At 46.7% G+C, this 20,413-nt stretch overlaps 2 protein-coding genes across 2 annotated transcripts; one reads left to right on the top strand and one right to left on the bottom strand.

Annotated features, from left to right (window-relative positions):
• Positions 1-3,457: 3,457 nt before the first annotated feature.
• LOC127313974 (uncharacterized) lies at positions 3,458-4,178 on the top strand. The gene has a single exon (XM_051344447.2). The coding sequence runs from the start codon at positions 3,516-3,518 to the stop codon at positions 4,026-4,028; it is 513 nt and encodes a 170-aa protein (XP_051200407.1). The 5' UTR covers positions 3,458-3,515; the 3' UTR covers positions 4,029-4,178.
• Positions 4,179-7,095: 2,917 nt separating this feature from the next.
• LOC127313973 (uncharacterized) lies at positions 7,096-12,438 on the bottom strand. Its single transcript, XM_051344445.2, has 2 exons — positions 9,228-12,438; positions 7,096-7,826 (listed from the first exon to the last, which is right to left on the bottom strand). Exon 1 carries the CDS (start codon positions 12,435-12,437, stop codon positions 9,237-9,239), a length of 3,201 nt encoding a protein of 1,066 aa, XP_051200405.2. The 5' UTR covers position 12,438; the 3' UTR covers positions 7,096-7,826; positions 9,228-9,236.
• Positions 12,439-20,413: the final 7,975 nt, after the last annotated feature.

Raw genomic sequence — 20,413 nt, forward strand, 5'->3', positions numbered from 1 at the left:
TTGTCGCGTAGACAAGTAGGCAAAACAAGGCGTACATTTGTGCAGGTCACTGTAGAGAAGAGTCAAACTCTAGAGAAAATTAAAGGCACTTACAAAGGTGACAATCACTACAATGGGACGCTAGCCAGATTGTCACATTTATGGGCACGAGAATATTTGGCTGAATAAGGAACACTCTTTAGTTAAATCTTGAATATATACTCCTTGAATATATACTCCTCTGAATAGATATTTTTCTGATGAATGGAATAAGTTAATATCAAACAGATACCAACTACCTATGAAGCAATATATCAAGAGCAAGTGATGACTATGGCGCACAAAGTTATTAAACTATAACAAAAGAAAGACTTTGCCGAGGGAAACAACAACTCGCAATAGCAGGAACATCCACCGCCATGAGCAACACCTAAACTACGAGATGGTTCTTCAAAAGCAAACTCTACACTGAGAAACAGAAGCTCCCAACCTAAACCAAAGTCAAACATGGAGTTTTCACCACGAAGATTGTGGCGGTGCTCAGAGAGCTCCATGAAAAATGAAGTTCTCTTATGTTGCCGCCTCTGCTGGCCAAGAACAGTGTCGCAAACACGGATTGTCTGGCTCATAGTCGGTATGCGCATGATGTTGATGTGGGCATCACCACGCCAACAATACTCTGTTAGCACCACGAGCAGTGAAGCATCATGTTCTCCTCGTCGATCTGTGAAGATCGGGCAAACCCGTTGCACCCCAACCCGTCTACGTAATTAGTCCTCTACTATCACCATTGATTTTGTATCAGGGGGCTTTAAACTCCTTTAGGAGTCCTTCATTACCAGGCAACAAGGTTTTAGAGTGAATTTAGTACCACACGGTAACTTGTATCAATAAGGTGACAATAGGCTTTGATGTATTTGTATTGTTTTGTTTTGTTTTGATAAAACTTACCAACAAGGGGTGTAGTTTTAAAGATCTTCTCAAGACAAAACCAACATGAAGCTGGATCGTAAAAAAGTGTAGGATTTATCAGTTAAAACATTTTAAGTTTCCAAATTTGGAAAAGATATTGATGCTCTTAACCTGTACATGTGTCGCGTTGTAAGGATATAGAGAATACTTTTGTTCACTATGATATTCTTCTTTTTACATGTGGAGTTTTCCGCTCCAAGACCAAGGTTTTCGGTTTACAAATACTACTTCTCTTTGCCAATACTTCATATTCATCTAAGTCTTTATGATAAAAATAAAATATATAATACTCCTTTGGTTCCATACTAGTTATACTAAATCACTAGATCAATGACAAATAATATGAAACGAGGGGTAGGGTAGTTCATTACTTTTCGGTATACATTAAACACTTCGGAGAAGCTAGGACAGCATAAACACCAGCTTTCTTGCATGCCAGAAGAACGAGGTCACTCCTTTGTATATGCCCTTGAATAAGCTAGTCCCTCCTACCCAAAATATGGTGTTTATAAAGTTTTGTCAATTTGAACTTTATAAAGTTTTATCATAGATATTGATAAAATATGAACATATACAATGATAAATTGATAGTTTTTTTAGAATAACTAGCACAAAACCCGTGCGTTGCTACAGCTAAAAATAATAATTTGTACAGTAAAAAATATATTTGTTTCAAAATTTCACGGTTTTAGCAAAAGATACAAAACATTTATATGTTTGGAAGAAATGGAGTCGTCAGCTATGTTTTATTTAACACCAATATCATCTAAAAGGCACTACACGTCAGGAAGGATATAAATCATGGAAAAAAATAGCGCGATATTTCAACGCTAATAGCACGCTATAGCATATCTGGAGAGCCGACGTTACGTTATTTCGGCGCTATAGCGCGCTATTCGCGTTAATAGCACGATATAGCATGCTAATAGCGTATTTTTAGATCCACGCTATTTTGTTATAGCGCGCTATTTTTTTCCTTGATATAAATAGATGCTTCAGCTGCAGAGAAGGAGTATTTGGAATCAGTCCAATCTTTCTCCGACATATTTTTTCTCTTCGCTTTAATTAGCATAGTAAACTTCATTTTCTGTGTGCGTGCAGCCGGGCGGCAAGATCGTTGTACTTTCAGTAATCCAACACCTCGGAGTTATTGCCGAGCTAGAAATTCAGCGCGACCAATCCGGTGGAAATTTCTCAAGCTCTTTTGCATGGATCCTAGAAACGGCCGGCATGAGCGAGGTCGATCAGTTGCAGGTGATCAGATTCTACTCTGTCGAGAAGACACACCGACCTGTTCTGTTGCTCCATCAAAATATCAGATAGACGGCCAGGACGACGGTCCCGTATGAGACAACCATCCTTTGATGTACGCCGGCCGGACGCGCGGCTGCTGCATAAAAATACCAGATATTCGGCCATGACTAAAGTACCATATGATACAATCGTCGTCTACCGGACGCGACTGCCGCATCAGATATTCTCGACATCGGCCGCTCACATCTTCCCGAGCTTGCGAGCGACGGGTCCATGATCGACGAGCCAACCCTTAGACCGTGGCCGTTCGCAAGCTCTGCGTAGGCGCGTTGTCAGCAGCATCGAACCCACAGCTTACGGCTGCTGTCGAGCAGTGCGTAGATGATCGCAAACCAACCTAGGGCCTCCCCCGGCACCGTCCGCAAAAAAAGTGGGCAGTTAAGACGGGATTTTTGGATCGAAACAACTTTGTGCGCAGGCTTTGTTTATGTTTATATTAGGTTAGTACAGTGCCGTATGATGGACTCATGGTCCGGTTCAGATTTAGATTGGAAGGGACCAAAGATAAACCTTTCCTTACGCTCCTTTTATTTCGAGCCAAACCTTCCATACACTCTTAGGTTACGGTGGAAAAGACTGAGAGAGTGAGAGGGGAAAGCGAGAGCACGAACGAACCGAGCAAACATGAACACGAGGGGCGACAGTACCTATTAGTATCCTTGACAAGCACGAACTGATCCCGAGCACGAAGTGATCCCGGGCCCGATCGCTTTCCTTCACGAGCATGAACCACGCGAGGGAACGTGAGCCGGAGTAGCGACGTAAGATGCCTAGGGGTACGGACGAAAGCGCAATTCAACGGACGAAAGCGCAATCCGACGGACCAAACCACGGAAACACTACTCCCTTTATTATTAGGTATAGATTATGAAATATATTTTCATATTATATGATTTGGTATAGTATATCTTCATATTATTATCTATATTTTGTAAAATTTGACTTACATGAAAAATTATGCGCAACATATTATGGGCAGGAGAGGGTACTGGTAGCACTGTACACGGGGCACCACAAAATAATATTCTCTTCGTAAAGCTAGAAAGCAACCTAAGAAATGCGACGTTTTGAGTGCGTGGAGTCTCAAACCAGTTGCACATGGGGAACGCAAGTGTGCAGCAATAATACACGCAATACCATTCCCTCAACCCTCTTCCTTCCCGCGTCCGCTGCTATATATAGCTCCACGTCCTTCCCGCCATTAGCCACCACAACGATCAACAAATCGATTCTTTCCCTATACACGCGTAATGGATCGCCAGAGCATGGGAGGCGGTGGCGCCGGCACTGCGCAAGAGTTCCGCTACCTCGGCGGAGCTGGGCAGCCCGAGGTCGCCGGCGGGGCGTTCCTGCTGTCGGAGCTGCTGGAGGACACGCCGGCGCCTGCCGACCAGCCGCAGGAGGTCGTCGACGACCGGTTGAGCCGCGTCATGCGGTCCCTCGAGGCCGAGATCGGTGGTTGGCCGGCGCCAGCGCCGGCCGCAGCGGAGGACGAGACGATGAGCGACGACGGGGGACTGGAAGAGATGCTGTCGGAATTTGACGGCAGCCCGAAGGCCGAGGCACCGCCCCTGGCGGCCGTGCCGTTCGAGTACTGGGAGGAGGAGGTGCCGCCGGTAGTGCTGGGGAACGACATGGGCGGCTGGTACGTCCACGGCGAGGGCATGGTGGCAGGGTACGAGTTCAGAGAACCATGTTATTACACGTACGGCGAGGCCTCCGCTGTTGAGCAAGTGTACAGCCCCATATGCCTGTGGGAATGACCCAATGAGTGATGAAATATGCGCGTGAAAAGAGTTACCAAATAGGCAAATACTATGTGAGCAGAAACTCAGAAAGGGCAAATGAGCCTGTACATTTTAGTTATTTTAGAAGAAATAAATCTTCCATGGAGGAGGAAGAGATATTTTTAACATTTTTTTGCCAAAAATCCACCGATAATTATTTATAGTAGTACAAAGAATCCAAAAGGTAATAAAATTACAAATTGGTCTTTAAACCATCTAGCAGTAACTACAAGACTAGCGTGAGCCGAAGACGTGTCGCCGTGGCATGCCCTTCCATCGCCGGAGAACAATGAGTTCATATGGATTTGAGAGCCAAACTGGATTTCGATCCGAGGGTATCGTAGGTTCTGCCACAACATAGAATTTTTTACTTGCTTAAAAGCCCATACTGAGCTGGATCCTAACCATTCCGAGATTACTGCGACATGCATCAAACTAGTTTGCTGCGACTGTAAAAGGCATAACTTCCAACGGATTATTGCACGACAAATAGGTTCAGTCGGTCTGAGAAGTCACTGCCATCAGATGAAACCACAGGTACTGCATAGAGATGAAGACAGCGCTCTGAATATTACGCGTCCGGCATCTTCCTTGGGCATACGTAACAGGTATTTGGTTTGCAGGAGTCTTTTGCATTCACAGTGCCTCTAGCCTATGGCTATCCGTCACCAGAACAAGCACCAATTTCCTGCCAGAGCTGCAAGAAAATTATCTCACGCCAAACATCCAGAAGAACAAGATTCAACTGAGAACTACTTGAGAAGTTGCAGTTTGATGTTCAAAGGCTTAACTATGGAGTGATTACTTTGTTACCCAAAATGAATGAGGCTAACAAAATTCAACAGTTTCGTCCTATTTGCGTACTTAGATGCATTTAATGCTTTTATAAAAAATAGAAACATTACTGATGGTATTATGACTTTGCACGAAATTACCCAGCATACTCATCTGAAGAAGAAAGTTAGGGTGGTTTTAAAGTTAGATTTCGAGAAGGTCTACGATAACGTGAATTGGGATTTGTTGATCCAGTGTCACAAAGTAGCCTTGTTGGCAACTCGTGTGAGTGTGTGGGTGTGTGTTGTAAGCTAGGCTCAACCCCTTCTAACTTGTCGCCGTTGAGAGCGTTATTAATTTAACCTCGGGCCTTTTTGGCCTTTGATCTAAAAAAACATGTCACAAAGTAAAGGGTTTCGCTGATCATTGGTGCAACTGGTTGCATCAGATTTACATAATGGTATGGTCTCGGTAAAAATTAATGATGAGTTAGGTCCTTATTTCCAAAGTGCAAAAGGGGTTCGACAAGGAGATCCGCTGTCGCCCACTTTGTTCAATATGGTTGGTGAGTGTTTAACTAAGATGTCTTGACGGCTAAAAAAATGGTCTGTTTGTTGGTTGGGAGCTGATTTGATCCCTAACGGAATTGCGATATTGTAATATGTTGATGATACAGTTATGTGTATCGAGCATGACCCAAGAAAGCTATCAATTTAAAGCTTTTGTTGTATGTGTTCGAACTGATTTCGGGTCTTAAGATAAATTTTATGAAAAGCGAAGTTTTTGTGGTAAATGGGGATAATGATGTGACTGCTTTGTATGCCAGCATGTTTATTTGTCAGGTTGGAAGTCTACCTATGAAGAACTTAGGTGTTTCTGTATCTTTTTCTAAACTAAAAAGTGTGGAATGGGATTTCGTGGATGTTAAATTGTTGAAAAAGTTGGCTGCATGGGTTTGTGATAGTGCAACTTCTGGGAGAAGGTTGACTTTATTGCAGTCATGCTTGTCTGGAATTCCTTTATACTATATGTCTATGTTTCTTATGAACAAAACCTTTGTGTAGAAGTTGGTGAAACATATGAGAAGATTCTTTTGGCAAAGTAAAAGTAAAAAAAGGGGAAGTACCATATGGTAAAGTGGTGAAGAATTTGTAGATCTAAAGCTAAGGGTGGTCTGGTTGTCAAGACTTACGAAAACACAATATTAGCTTGTTGGTCAAATGTTGGTGGAAGTTGGAAACTAGAGATGGGCTTTAGAAAAGAATTGTTAGAATAAATATTTGAGAAATAAAACAAGATAACATTTGCTGGATACAAGATGAGATATCCCACTTCGCTGATTTTTACAGTGTGCTCCTTTTGGAAATACTGGGCAGGGTTGTACAACAACGAGGCTAAGGCGGCAATTGAAACCGGAGCGGAGCAGATTGTTTAGGTGGCCGTGAAGCTTGCTTGAGATAATCTGGGAAGGCCTACTCTAGATCCGGTTGTACCTGGAGTGTTGATGATCACCAATGGCTGAGATGCTGGTTCATTCAGTTTTTGTTTTCTTTGTCTTGTGCGATGTGGCACATTCTGGTACTGATGTTGGTGGTATGAACTGTTTTGGTTTGAACTGAATGCCTTAGCAAGTTTTTGTCCCGTAGAGGTATTCGAGGGCGAAGACTTTTAGCGGGTTTCCTGTTAGTGTCCCACACAAACGCGCTATCATGTTCTTTCCCCTTTCTTTCCTTTTGTTTTGTTTGCTGGTGCTTGTAAAAAAAAGACATGGTATTTCCATTGAGAAATTAATGGAAAGGGGGATAGCCCGTTTGGAAAAAAGAAGTTGCAGTTTGATACAGAACTGGTTCAAAGAACTTCCGACCAAAAAACTGGTGACTAACAAGAGATTGCCTAATTGTTCTCTTTTAGCTTCCTGTAAGCAGACTCGGCTCTATTATATTCTTAATAAAATGACCACTTCGGTGCAGAAGATAGAGAACAAAATGTTTGGCACAAGTCAGCGAGTACAGAAAAATAGATGCATAAGTAACAAACTCTGAACTGTTCTACTCCTTGTGAACACACATACAACGCCCACCTAGAATGTTCCTCCATCAAGGAACTGAACCGATTAACTGAAACAAAAAAGCACTCTAAATAAAGCACTAGTCCATGAATTTTTTTTATGAGAAACCCGACACAGGATCAGTGCCAAAGTTAAACCATGCGTTCTAAGCTCAAACCAACTGGAAGCAATATCGCATCCTTCAAGTTATGTACAGCTGTGTAACTGACTAACGGTCATGAAGTACCACAGATAAATGGGCAAAAGAAGTCCGGAATAGGATAACAAGTACGTAGATTCCTGGCCATGAATGAAAGATGATAAAAAGGTAGCATGAAGGTGTGGTGCCATACACCTTGATTCTAATATACGCCTCTGGAGTTTACTGCACAAAGCTCGACATCATTTCTAAGTTCTAACAGAACCAAAGGCCATGATCAGAACTTAACTCTAAGTTCCTCAATTAGAGCACAGCTGCATTACCTGCAATGAAAATGCTTGGTTGGTTTGTTTGTTAAATAGGAACTTCCTGTGAATATTGGAACTTACATCTCATCTTAATTTGATAATCACCTGGACTGAATCCCCTACTTCGTCTTCCTCACATGAAGAGAAATATTTTTGTCTGCAGTTTATGACTTGAAGTTGTCATCAGCTTCGAGAGATTTGCTTCATCTCAAGGCCCACCTAGCAACAGCTAGTACCATAGTCCATATGCAGGAATTGAGCCAATTAACTGAACCAAAAGGCCCTCTAATATAGCACTAGTACTAGTCATTAAAATGTCCTTCGACAACGATACATTTAAGTTCCAGCTGGAATAATGAAGTCTTCGCTACAGTCTACAAATGCACAACAATGTAGCTACAGCTGCTGATTCGCGGCTGCCGTTGATGCAAGGCATCGAATGAATTGGAGCGCACCATCCAAGAGTCCCATCTTCACATTACAACCTGCGATATAGATCCCAATTTTCAGTTTCTGGACATACAGTAACACGATACTCAACAAAAAACAGAGTGAGGAGCACAAAACATGTTCTGATAACAAACCAAACCATATCCTGCATAATCAAAGCTCAACACGGATATTCACAATCTGAATGATACTATACTAACCCCACAAGGTCACTTGACAAGTCCTGCCCGTTTAGTTGTGCTTACTTACTACAAGATTTGAGTTCCAATGGTGGCAAGATAAAAAGAAGTTCGAAGTGCAAAAACATCAAAAGGTTATCTAGTGATGTGGGTCTATAGACAATCCCAACGTGTAACGGCACTAGAGTATGAAACCGAAATTGGAATTTTTGTAGACTTGACTAAGAATGAAAAAACAAAATTCTCGATATTATGGCCAATGTTTGGATTCTGAATTGCTGTATATTCTTGACCGGTTACTATGCACCTAACTCAGTAAATTAGACATTTTGCAGTTCTCCACGAATGAGTACTCCTGTTCTAAAATATTAAATAATTAGGAGAAGAGCATGGTAGGTGTAGGAATAACGAAAGCCACCAAGGTCATTTTTACCACTCCTTTATTTGTGCTAACGCAATCAATAATATAGGAGAGAGATTGGTACATGACATCATGGTACAAATGTGACATCATAATTGTACAATCATAAACTCACAACCACTAAACCCTTCTGATAACTCTATTAAAGTTTTTAAGATGACGGACAGGGTTTAAACACTACAGGATGACCAATGAGCAATCATTTCATGTGTAATTGTGAGTTTTTTATAGGTTATTATGCAAGTGTTCACAGCAGTGTATATGAACTTGAGAACATTAGATCGCACATCCATCTTGAAGCATATGAGCTGCAGCGCATCAAGGTAATATGACGAATAATCACTACCAACTAGAAGTTTCCCAGAACCTCATATCAAGAATGCACGATATACTAAAATTACTAAATTTGATATTTAGTAATTTGATAAGTTACTAAAATTACTAAATTACTCATATCAAGCTGCAGGTTTGTGTGAATATTCTAAATTTGATATTTCACCCTGAGCTGAGTAAATTAAGGCAAGACAAGAAAGTTTATCATTATTGATCCTATTAGTATCACTACCTATTCTAGTAGCTGCTTAGCTAAACAATATTGCATAAAAATGCACAAAAAATGCTTCCAGCAGTACCTTTAGCATTCTGCTGCCCTAAGATGTTAAACCAGAAAACATTCAGCAAATCAAGAATTTCTCAGTCATATCGAAATCAGGACAGTTTCCTAACCACCACCTGGGTTCCTCCATAATACAAAAAACTAGTCTATCCCCTAACCACTGAATTACTCCATATAGTACATGAACGTAAGAAATTAGGTTATAAGCCAATCCATGTACCTCTAACTATCAGAGAACTAATTCTTCTGTAGCCACTGTTGCAAACTTCGCTTCTCTTTTTTCCTTTAGAAGATCAATCTCCCTAGCCAGCTCTTCTATGTTGCTGCCCAAAGAGACGATTTGGTTTGTCCAATCTTCAGCCTTTGAAAACCATTGATGCTGGAAATTTTCAATCATCTCATTTGCTGCAGCAAGTTTCTGCTGCTCTTCCTCCTGCCGTTTCCTCTCCAACTCATTGACGCTAACAACAAGGCCTCCACTATTAGGAACATCATGATAACGGAACTTGTTCGAAGGGAACTTCTTTCTGTACTCACTGAAAGAGGCCTGACTCTGTTTCAAAGCCTTCTTATAGCCACTGACCAACTGGCCCATCACATTCAGATCATGCTCAAAGTACCTAAGCTTTGCTTGATACTTATTCTCTTGCTCAAACCTGGCTGCGTTTAACGTCTGAATAATTGTGTCCTTCTCCTGCAGCAAGTTGGCCATATATTGTTTCTGTGACAGCGCTTCTTGAATATCTCTATCCTTCTGTTCATAGGAGATGCTGGCCTTCAACAACAAGGTATGTATTGGATCTGAAATATTTGCATTAAAGAATGCTGATCCAGATGATACACTATTGTTGCAGTTCCGAGCACGTTTTTGTTGATTGCCCTGCAGAAACTGCTGCTGTGCTTCCATCTGGTCATTGTACCCGTCAATATCCCCAATGTGCCTTTTCCCATTATTTCCAAATAAAAATGAACTCCCAGTCCCCAGGTCCACTCCATTCTTATGTGCATCAGCTCCCATAGCCAAGAATTCTCCAGAGGGAAGATCATGTACGTTCTCCGTACCATTGTATTCCGTGGGAATCGAATTCATTGCCTGAAGGAGGTTCGTTGATCCCATCCCATGCAAGGATCCCAATTTTTCAGAGAATCCATCATCAAAGCTCATGACATCCCTCATTCCGTTCCCTTTATTCAAGTTCTCGAACTGCATCCCCGGAAAGGAATTTGTTGCACCCTCACCCCCATTCTCATCCTCCATCCTCCAACCCATCTCCATCCCACCCCTATACCCCTCAAATCCATCCTGCTCTGACTCCTCTCCCTCCTCATTATCGCTCTCATCCAGATTTTGCACAAATGCATTCTCTTCAGCATCCATACTGTCATCGTCATTGGCAGAGCTGATCCACCCTGCTGTGCCTCTCTCTTCTTCACATTCTTCCTCCACATCCTCCTCCGCCACTGCTAGCACTTCCTCCTGTGTCATAGACACCATCTCTGGACTTCCATCCTCCTGTGCTGGACTCACTGATACACCTTCATCTCCCTCGCATAACTTCTTTCCTGGAACCTCGTCATTTGAAGTCCTCGCTTCATGAATAACAGCTAGTGGTTCCGGTGCAACAAAATCCAGACCCAATTCATCCCCCACATTTGGTTCATCCAAGTTCATGTCATTTGCATCATCATCCACCACCATCGATGCCTCTGATATCTTGCTCCTTGCATTAGCATCCACATCCCCCGACTCTAAATCATCCATGTTCTTGCTCCTCAGATCCACATCCTCAGACTCCAACTCGTCCACGTTACTGCTCATCAAACGCGCACCCTCTGTCTCTGATTCCTCCAAGGTTTTGCTCCTTGTATCAACATCTACATCCCCTGAATCCAAGTCATCCAAGTTCTTGCTACTCAAAAGCTCTATCTTTGATTCCTCCATGGTTTCCTTCATGTCAGCATCTACATACCCAGACTCCAGCTCATCCAAGTTATTGCTCTTCAAAGGTTGTGCACCCTCTATCTCTGATTCCTCCAAGATATTCTTGGTCCTCGTCTCAGCATCTGCATCCCCCGACTCCAGCTGCTCGTCCAAGTTACTGCTCCTCAAATGCGCACCATCTGCCTCTGTTTCACCCAAGGTCTTGCTCCTCAGATCATCATCTACATCCCCTGCCTCCAACTCATCAAGATTAATCTTTGATTCCTCCAAGATTTCCTTGCTAGTCATGTCAGCATCTGCATCCCCCGCCTCCAGCTCATCCAAGTTATTGTGTGCACTCTCTATCTTTGATTCCTCCAAGATTTCCTTGCTACTCGTGTCAGCAGCTGCATCCCCCGCTTCCAGCTCATCCAAGTTATTGTGTGCACGCTCTATCTTTGATTCCTCCAAGATTTCCTTGCTACTCATTTCAGCATCTGCATCCCCTGGCTTCAACGCCTCCAAGTCATTGATCCTCGAAGACGCACCCTTTATCTCTGGTTCCTCCAAGATCTTGCTCTTTGTGTCACCATCTGCATCCCCGGGCTCCGACTCGTCCAAGATATTGCTCCTCACAGGTGCAACATCCATCTCTGATGCTTCTTCCACAGGATTGCTTGTCACATCAGCATTCGCATCCCTCGGCTCCAGATCATCTGGGCTCTTGGCCACATCGCCATCATCATCGTCGTCCTCTAAAGACACCACCTCCAGGGCAGCCTCCCTTTTCTCTTCATCCTCCAGCGGCTTCAACAGATCCGGCTTCTGCGCCAAGATGAGCCTCTGGAGATACGGCCCGAAGTAGCACACCCCGTCATCCCTCTTGGGCAGCTCGAGGATCTCCTTCTCGACGAGGCCCCAGATCAGGCCGGCCCAGTCAACCCTATGCGCGGACTCGTCCTTGACCGCCTGTTCCGCGGCGGCCACCTCCGGCGGCAACACGCACATGTCGGCGCCGGTGAACGCGGGGAGGACGTAGACGCGCATGAACTCCAGGACGGCGGAGACCAGCGCGGCGGGGTCGACGTCGTCGGGCGGGGAGGCCGCGGGGGCGGGCCTGGGCGGGAGGGAGAGGGCGCGCGCGAAGTCGGTGCGGGAGACGGCGAGGCGGGTGTCCCAGACGAAGCTGCGGTGCTGGGCCGGGTCGTAGTAGGCGACGAGCTGGGAGACGAGGTCGGGGCGCGCGGGCTCGGACTGGAGGTCCAGCCGCGCGAAATCGAGGAGGCCGACGGAGCGGAGCGCGGCCTCGTGGGCGGCGAGGGAGGCCGGCGGGGCCGCCGGCGGGTGCAGGCGGAACTTGGCGCGGAGCTGGGTGAGGCGCTCCTCGGCGGCGGCGCGGAGCTTGCCGGTGAGCGGCTTCTTGAGCTTTCCTCCGCCGCCGGCGAGGGATCTCCGGGGCGGCATCTCCGGATCGGGCTTGGCGGCGGCGGGGGAGGCGGAATCGGGCATGGCGACGGCGGATTTGGTGGGGTGCTTCCGTGGGGAACGCCGCTCGGGTTTCTTGCTCGTCGGTTGGGGTTTGCGTCGGGGCATAATGGCTTGAGAGGTGAAAGTTGGAGGGGCTTATTATAAAATTGCAGGTCTCCCCGTTTTCTAGGTTATTTATGGTGGATAATTGCTGCCAACAATTTTTGCAGGATTTTTATGCTACTAACAATTTTTGAACACGCTAACTAAATAATATAATATAATCATGGCAAGAACTTTTCTCCCCCGTCTGTTCGCGAGGCGATAAGGGAGGCGAAAAGGGGAGACACACGCTTCCTTCCGTCCGCCGCCGCTGAAGACAGGGGCTTTCTCCCCCTCCTCTCGTCGCTCCGGCGGCGGTGGGTGGGGGAGGAAGCCTCGGTGGTCTTTGGCCGGCGTGTAGATAGGTGTAGGATAGGGTTTGCGGGCGGTGTTCGGTCGGTGTCGACGCCGCCGCCGCGAATAAGTTCTTCCGGGCCACCGCCTCGACGGCGCTGTTGTGCGGCGTTGAGGAGCCGCGGAGTTTTGTCTCCGCCGTCAAGGTTTGATGGCGGATCTAGGGTTCCCGGGCGAGATCGTCGAGGCGTTGGCGGGGATCCTGCTGGGGGAGTTTGTTCTTCATCTTCGTCCGCGTCACGCCGGCGTCTCCTCCAGCGCCGTCGGGGAGATCGAAGATGTACAGGAGTTGTCGTCGCTGGCTTTGTGGGGCTGGCGCTGGTCTTGGAGGTGGCGAGGTCCGTGGGAGGTTGGTGGTCCGCGACTGGCGGATCCGACGCCGTCCCTCGACATGGTCCACGGGATGGCTCGTATCCGGAGATCGACGACGAGCTCGGGGCTAGGCCCCGACCGACGATCCCCAACGACAAGGTGAGCACTTCTGGTGCTCCACTATTGAGGTTCACAAAGCCGTTGTGTGGCGATGGAGCTGTGTCGACCTCAGGCATGTTGGCTTCTGTCGCTCCTCTTCTTGGTGTTCGCCGCGGGGGCGGTGGATTGGATCTGGTGCAGAGTTCCCCGAGGACTTCATTGTAATTTTTCTGTTTTGGCGGTTCTTTCTGCAAAGTGTGCGGGCCTGCGTGTCCTTCTGGACTATTCCGCGTCTGTGTGTACGTGTTGTGTACTCGGCTTTGATCTAATGAAATACGTATGCACCTCAAAAAAAAACAATTTTTTAACACCGAAAATAAACGTATTACAAGAAGAAAAAACTTAAATTATCAAATCAGTCAAATGACATAGATTTCCTTTCAAAATGTGCAAACACCCAACACACGTGTTTCACACAAATCCTGCGACAGCATTCTCTTAGACATAAACCTCTCAAGAAGGAACAATGAAAATGGTGCGAGGGGAGGGGAGGGGCGAGGGAAGGGATGAGTTTTCAAATGTTCAAAATTCATGTGCAGAATGATTCGAGTCTTTGCCACATATCATCTCAAATTCGAAAACACCACGACCTCACAAGCTCGAGTAGATAAGTGTCAAACAGCTTTTAAGCAATAGATGCAAAGTTCACTACTGATTATTTGAATTATTAAATTAAACATTTTTTTAATAATTTCTCGGCTCTGTAAAGGTTGTTTCATGTTCAAGCATGAGAAAAGAAATATCTTACGATTTAAAATTGTTGGTCTCACAAATATTGTGTCAAACCTACAAAAATAACCAAGTGTGGCTACGATATTAAAGAAATCCCGTGGATCCTTTTGAAGTTTTACACATCACTATATGTTTTCATGCGTACTATTTTTACTAAACTTTTACATATCCTTATATGGTTCCGTACTTGTACTATGTTTACCGAACTTTTCCGAAAAATTATATGATTTTGTACTTGTACTATGTCTACCGAAATTATGCACATCAATATATGTTTTCATACTTTCTACGTTTACCAAACTCGTACACATATACTTGCTATGTTTATCGAACTTGTACGCATCATTGTATGTTTTCATACTTATTATGTGTCATTGTTTGAGCGACCAAGGTTTGTTTGACACGGGTCCATGTGAACCCTGATGAAGTAAATTAAAATAAAATAAATAAAATAAAAATAATACGACATAAATCGGGTGTGTATGAATGTGTGCAAGTATGTGCGTGTTAAATTTTATTGTGCAAAAATATAAAGAATCTAACTTGTGCCAAAATGATAGTGTACGAATAATAGTACAATGACCCTGATTTTTATTGTGCAAAAAATACAATGTCCTATTTTTTGTGTAGGCCACGAATTTTCGTAGTATTTCTTCAAATTTTGCACAGGTAACAATCAAGGCAGTATGTACGGGCGTGATTTATGTCCAAAAAATGAAGCTTCGGAAAGTGACTTTTGAATTTTTTAAAATTTGGGTTCATGTGGACCCGACATTCGTGTTCTACTAGGTATTTTTCAATCGTTTAACCTGATTCTTTATGTGCACTTCCAAGGTTGTTGAAGAATAATATTTCATTCGTCCTAAAATAAGTGTACGTTCGTACCTAAATAAAGAGACACTTATTTTAGGACGGAGGGAGTAGATAAGTGTGATTTTGTGAGCTATGCTTAAATAAACTTTTTAGTGTAATTTCACATCAAAGCTAAGCTAACGTCTCTTCTTAAAAACACAGTTTGTCCAGTGATAGTGAGCACACGAGTTTCACACAGGCAAGGATTTTGGAACCATTTCTCCGAACTCCTGTCCTCCGCTCAGTGGGTAAAATAGATAGGGGAAGCAACAAATAAATGGAGAAAGCCCAGAGAAGGGAGAAAGCTTTTTAACGTGAACGTTTACAACAATTCTAATAGTATAGCCGACTGGTGCCTATAAGCAAGATGTTATATCATTTATAGCCAACATGTAGTCAATAAGTATAATAGTTGACTATAAAAATGTACAGCTTTTTTAATGGATGACCACATTTCATTCACACAATTTGTCTAGGAGCACGTGCTAGAGCTAGCTCTTACATAAGAGCCTAAATATAATCTCTCTCCTCTTCTCTCTTCTCCAACTAACATAAATATATTATTTTAATCCTTGTAGTCATCTGACTAAAATTTATTATACTTGCTTTTAGAACTGGACGGTCGATATCCTTGAAACCTGGACCGCGTTGTGACACTTTGTGATATGTGCATAAAGTAAGGAGAAATAAATACTGGTGCATTCCTTGTTTAATGATTGGTAGAATACATAACATTGCATGCGGAGCAAGGATGGTTAGTGAAATTAATTATTCTCTTCTAAAATGTCATTTATTTGTTAGGCTGGCCATAGTGCTAAGAGCATCTCCACTCGTCTCCCCGACGAGGCCCCCGAACGACGTTTTTTCATCCGGATGGCGAAATTCGGCCTAGTCGCGCCCCCGGTTCCTCGTTTTCGTCCGGATTTGGGCCTAAATTCATCCGGCGATCCCACGCCATCCCCGGCCCCCCGGGGAGCTCTCGGGGACTCCGGATGAAACAAAAGCGCGCGAAACGGCGAGGAAACTTCCCGCGCGTCTGGTGGCCCCAACTTGTCGGCGAGAGACACCGATCGTCGTCCTCATCGCATCGTCTTCCGCGCGCTGTAAAAGTCTGCCGCCGGTCAGCATTCGCAGGCCGCGTAGCTTCCACGCGGCGAGTTAATGCCGGCGCCTCGATATCACGCGCGCCTACCTCTATTTATCGCCGAACTACCGCGTCTGCCCCGCATTCACCTCACTCGCCTTGCACCAAATCTTCCCCGAACTCGAACGAGCAATGGCGAACGACGGCGCGGCCAACAACGGCTTCGGCCGCCGCTCTCTCCACCAATGGGAGGGACGGCTCCTCCACGCGGCGGGCTACCCGGCGCCGCCGGACTTCCGCGCACCGGGGGGATGGAGGCTGAGCGCAGGCGGCGTGCCGATCCCGCCGCCGCCAACGGGCGGTGCCGCACTCGAAGCGGCGATCGACGAGGTGCTCGTCACTCTCAGTGACGAGCAGCGCGCGGATCCGCGTTTCTTCCCCGACAACCACGAGTCGTGGATCGCGTTCTTCCGGCGCAGGTATGAGCGCGAACTGGCCTCCTACGACGGCCCTCCTCCTCCTCCGGCAAGGAACAACGCCGCCGGCCGCAAACGATGGTGGAGCGCGCCTAACCGCACCCTCGAGAATGTGCTCGCACACATCGAGGACGGAAAATCCCCCGTCCTGGGGATGCCACCGCCGGTGGCGGCTACCGTGTCGTGCCGGCACGGTAGTTCCTGGATGCCGAGGAGGATGGCGCCGTCCTCCTCCTCTGGCTCGCGGTCGGCATCCAGATCCGGCGTGTAAGGGTACATTGCCCCTATGTGTGGTTTTGGTAATTAATGACAACCCCTATGGACTAATGTTTTCATTGAGTTTATATGAAGGAATATTCCATAGGTACTACTTGCTCTCCATGTGTTGGATTCAAGTATGGATGCCATGAAGATAAAGGTATACCTTGTGTATTGGCATCAAGATCATCGTATGAGAAGATACAAGGTTGAGTTGGGCAAGTTCAAGATGAGCATCTCAAGTAAATCACATGCTTGAAGCTTGCCATCCATTTGGTGATAATGGACTAGTGAAGATGTGCATCAATGGAGCTTTCCCATCATAGTGTATGGGGGAGCATTTGTGAGTCTTCACGAAGCAACATTGGTCAAGTGAGGTATTCCGGCTTGAGTGAGGCTTGAAGAGTTATCATCAAGATCAAGCGGGATGCGCAAGGCAAAGGTATGGCCTTGCTAGGTTTTCCTTTTACCGGTCTCAAGGTGGATGTTGGGAGACCGGATTATAGGATAGATAGCCGCACTATTAAGAGGGGCTTTCGGTTGAGTAACTTGATCACATCGTCTTAGGGAGCTCAATCCTTTGCATACTTTGCATATCCTTATTGCTTCTTGGTGTTTCTCTATGTGAGGTTCTTGAGCTTGTTGCTAGCTTTACAACAAGCCCAAGTTCATCGAAAACGGAGTTCGCATGCATCTTCTATTGCGTTTTCGAGGTTGGGTGATTTTACCGGTTATTCATGATATAAGGTTCTACCCTTTTATATTCATGATAAAATCCCCTCCTACAGTTTCTTGAGTTTGCACTTTCTATTGGATAGCATTTGTTGTTATCTTTCCAACGAAATTAGTTTCATGTCAATCGGAGTTCGGGAGCAATAGTTATTAAAGAAAAGGTAAAAGAAGAAAAAGAAAAAAAAAAGGAGAAGGCTGCCGGTTGCCGCCCGGCCTGCCGGGCCGCACGCCGGCCCACCCGGTCCGCACCGGGCGCCAACCGGACCGGGCGGCCACCGGCCCACGCGCCGGCCAGCCCAGCTGCCCCTCCAGTCCGACCGATCCGGACGGGCCGCCTCCGCGCCAAGGCCCACGCGGCTGCCTCTCCCCCGCGCGGCGTGAGGCTTTCCGCCGCCGCCCAGCGCGCGGTCAGCTGCCGCCCGGTTGCTGGGCCGGTCGGGCCAGGCTGCCGACCGGGCTCCTCAGCGCCCAGGCCGGTCGGCCGGCCTGGCAACCGGCTGGGCACTTTTCCAGCTCGTTTTTTATCCGATTTTCACCCGGTTTTCTCCCCAACGGTTATTTTTCTCCTTAGACTATAAATAGCCCTTCTTCCACCTTGAGCAACAACTTCTTACCTTTTCTCTCACCTCCATTGTTGCATTTGAAGAAGTTGCTCTCTCCCTTGATTCCTCCACCTGTCGTTGCCTAATCGACGGTATCCCGAAGGAGGGATCCTCACGAGGGGGAGAAGAAGTAGGGGCCATAGGGCGGAGTGCTCTCGGGACGGTGGTACGCGATTTACCCAGCTTCGGAACACCTACACGATGACAGGGCCTACTGCTGCTTGTCTGGAATTATCTGGGCGCTTTCGCGTTGTTACAGTGAGTTGTCGTTGTGCCTCTAGGGCTCCCGGGATCCGGCTTATAAAGGCGCACAGATCTAGGGTTTACATGGAGAGTCCTAGCCAGAATACAAGTTGCCTAACTACGGTACAATTTCTTGCCGTGTACGTCAAGGATCCGCCTTCCTTCAAGTACGTGCTGGATCCGGATACTTCATGGGCTGTCACGGATCCGGCCTCCTTCGTAGGTCGGTTGAGATCCGGCTTCCTGTTCCTGGGCCTGACTTCATCCTTCATGATCTACAGCAACTGGGCCGCCCGATGGGCCACATGCCTCACCACCAACTATGGGCCACCCGGGCTTGCCGGATCTAGGCCATGCCGTTGATATACCCATAAAGTATACCCACAACAGTAGTCCCCGAAGTTCTCCGAGATTCATCATTCCTCCGACTTCATTCAGATCGGATCCGAAGAGAATCTTGAAGAGCTTCAAAACTTTTACTTGATTCCGGGTTCATTCACTCGAAAGTCCTTCATCTTCAGATTGGGTATGGCAACGGAGATTCCGCTTTTCCCGCGCTAAATTTTCGCAGATGCAAATTTTTAGCCGGAATTTTCGGGAGTGCATGGTTAAGTTACCTCCACGTCGTTTTACCGCACTTGACCTAAGACACGTGTCATCCATCCAACGGTGTGACCGTTCCATTTCCACCGTCGGATCCAAATCCCGAATCTCCGCGTGTGGCCTATAAATACCCCACGGCTCGGTAATTTTTCATTCTTTCACCGCTCCTCACCACTTCATCTTCTTCCTCGCGCCGCGCCGCCCGACGGATCTCAACTCCGGCGAACCTTCCTCACGGGAGCTTCACGCGCCGCCAGTCCAAGCCTCTCCTCGCGCCAAGACCCCTTCGGTTGAACGGGAAATCCTTCCCGCCGCCGATTCGCGGTCACGCGAGGTGATTTCCTGCAAGTCCGGCGACCTCGACTTCACCGGAGCTCCCTCGAGCCACCGCGCCATTAACGGTACGTGCGCCGGCCTCGTAGAAGACAAACTTAGTGTAGATCAGGATACTCAAATAATTTGCATGGGCGCAGCCGGAAGCATGCCACTTGATTCATCACACTGTACTGGTAGCTCTCCGAGTAGCCCGGATCCCAATCCATTAGAACCAATATGTCCGGATCCCATAGCATACCTGCCACCATATGTTTCCGACATTAGGTTAGCTCAACCGTTTTCCGCATCTTCCAGCACCGCTCCAAAGTCGGATCCCCTCCCTCAAAGAGCTTCAAGAAGAACTCGAGGGACAAGCTAGGATGGCAGCCAAAGTACAGGAGGCGGAAAACAAGAGGGCGTCCAAGGCCCGGATCCGTGAAGGAGAGCGGGGTCAGTGGTGGCCCTGCGAAACTACTGATGTGGAGCTTAGAGAACTCCAGAACGAGGGTATGATCTCCGCTCACTGGAGCTTCACACGCGATTCTGACGTCCCCAAGCCCGAAGCCGGAGAAATCGTCATGACTAAGGCTTGGGTGGAACGCGGACTATCACTCCCTTGCTCGGAGTTTTTCCTCTCCATCCTCAACACATACGGGCTCCAGCCCCACAACATCTGCCCAAACTCATACCTCCTCCTCTCCAACTTCGTAACTCTTTGCGAAGGGCACCTTGGGATCCGACCAGATGTCAGATTATGGCAGTTCTTCTTTCGGGTGAAGAAGGAAACGAAAAACAAAGCAATGGTGAACTGTGGGAGTATGACGTTCATGCTCCGACCTGGCCGCATGTATCCTCCTCACGATTCGCACGAATCCGTCCGGTACTGGAACGCCGGATGGTTCTATGAAAAGAACGCCTCAGTTTCGGACATCCACGATGGCTTGCCCAAGTTCATCAACGAGCCTCCGAAAGAGCTCGCAAGCTGGAGCTTTGTTCCTTCTCTCGCCCAAACCCCTATCTTGGAGAAGGCAGCGCGGAGAATCTCCTGGCTAGTCCATGATGGGCTAACCGGAGCTCAGCTTACCCTTAGCTGGTTCACCCGGCGGATCCAGCCACTTCGGTATAATGCGCGATTAATCTGCGCATACACCGGGGCGGACGACCTGCTCCGGGCTACCCGCCACGACCTTCCAT

Source organism: Lolium perenne, chromosome 7 (assembly GCF_019359855.2).
Source record: "Lolium perenne isolate Kyuss_39 chromosome 7, Kyuss_2.0, whole genome shotgun sequence".
NCBI classification, from domain to species: Eukaryota; Viridiplantae; Streptophyta; class Magnoliopsida; order Poales; family Poaceae; genus Lolium; species Lolium perenne.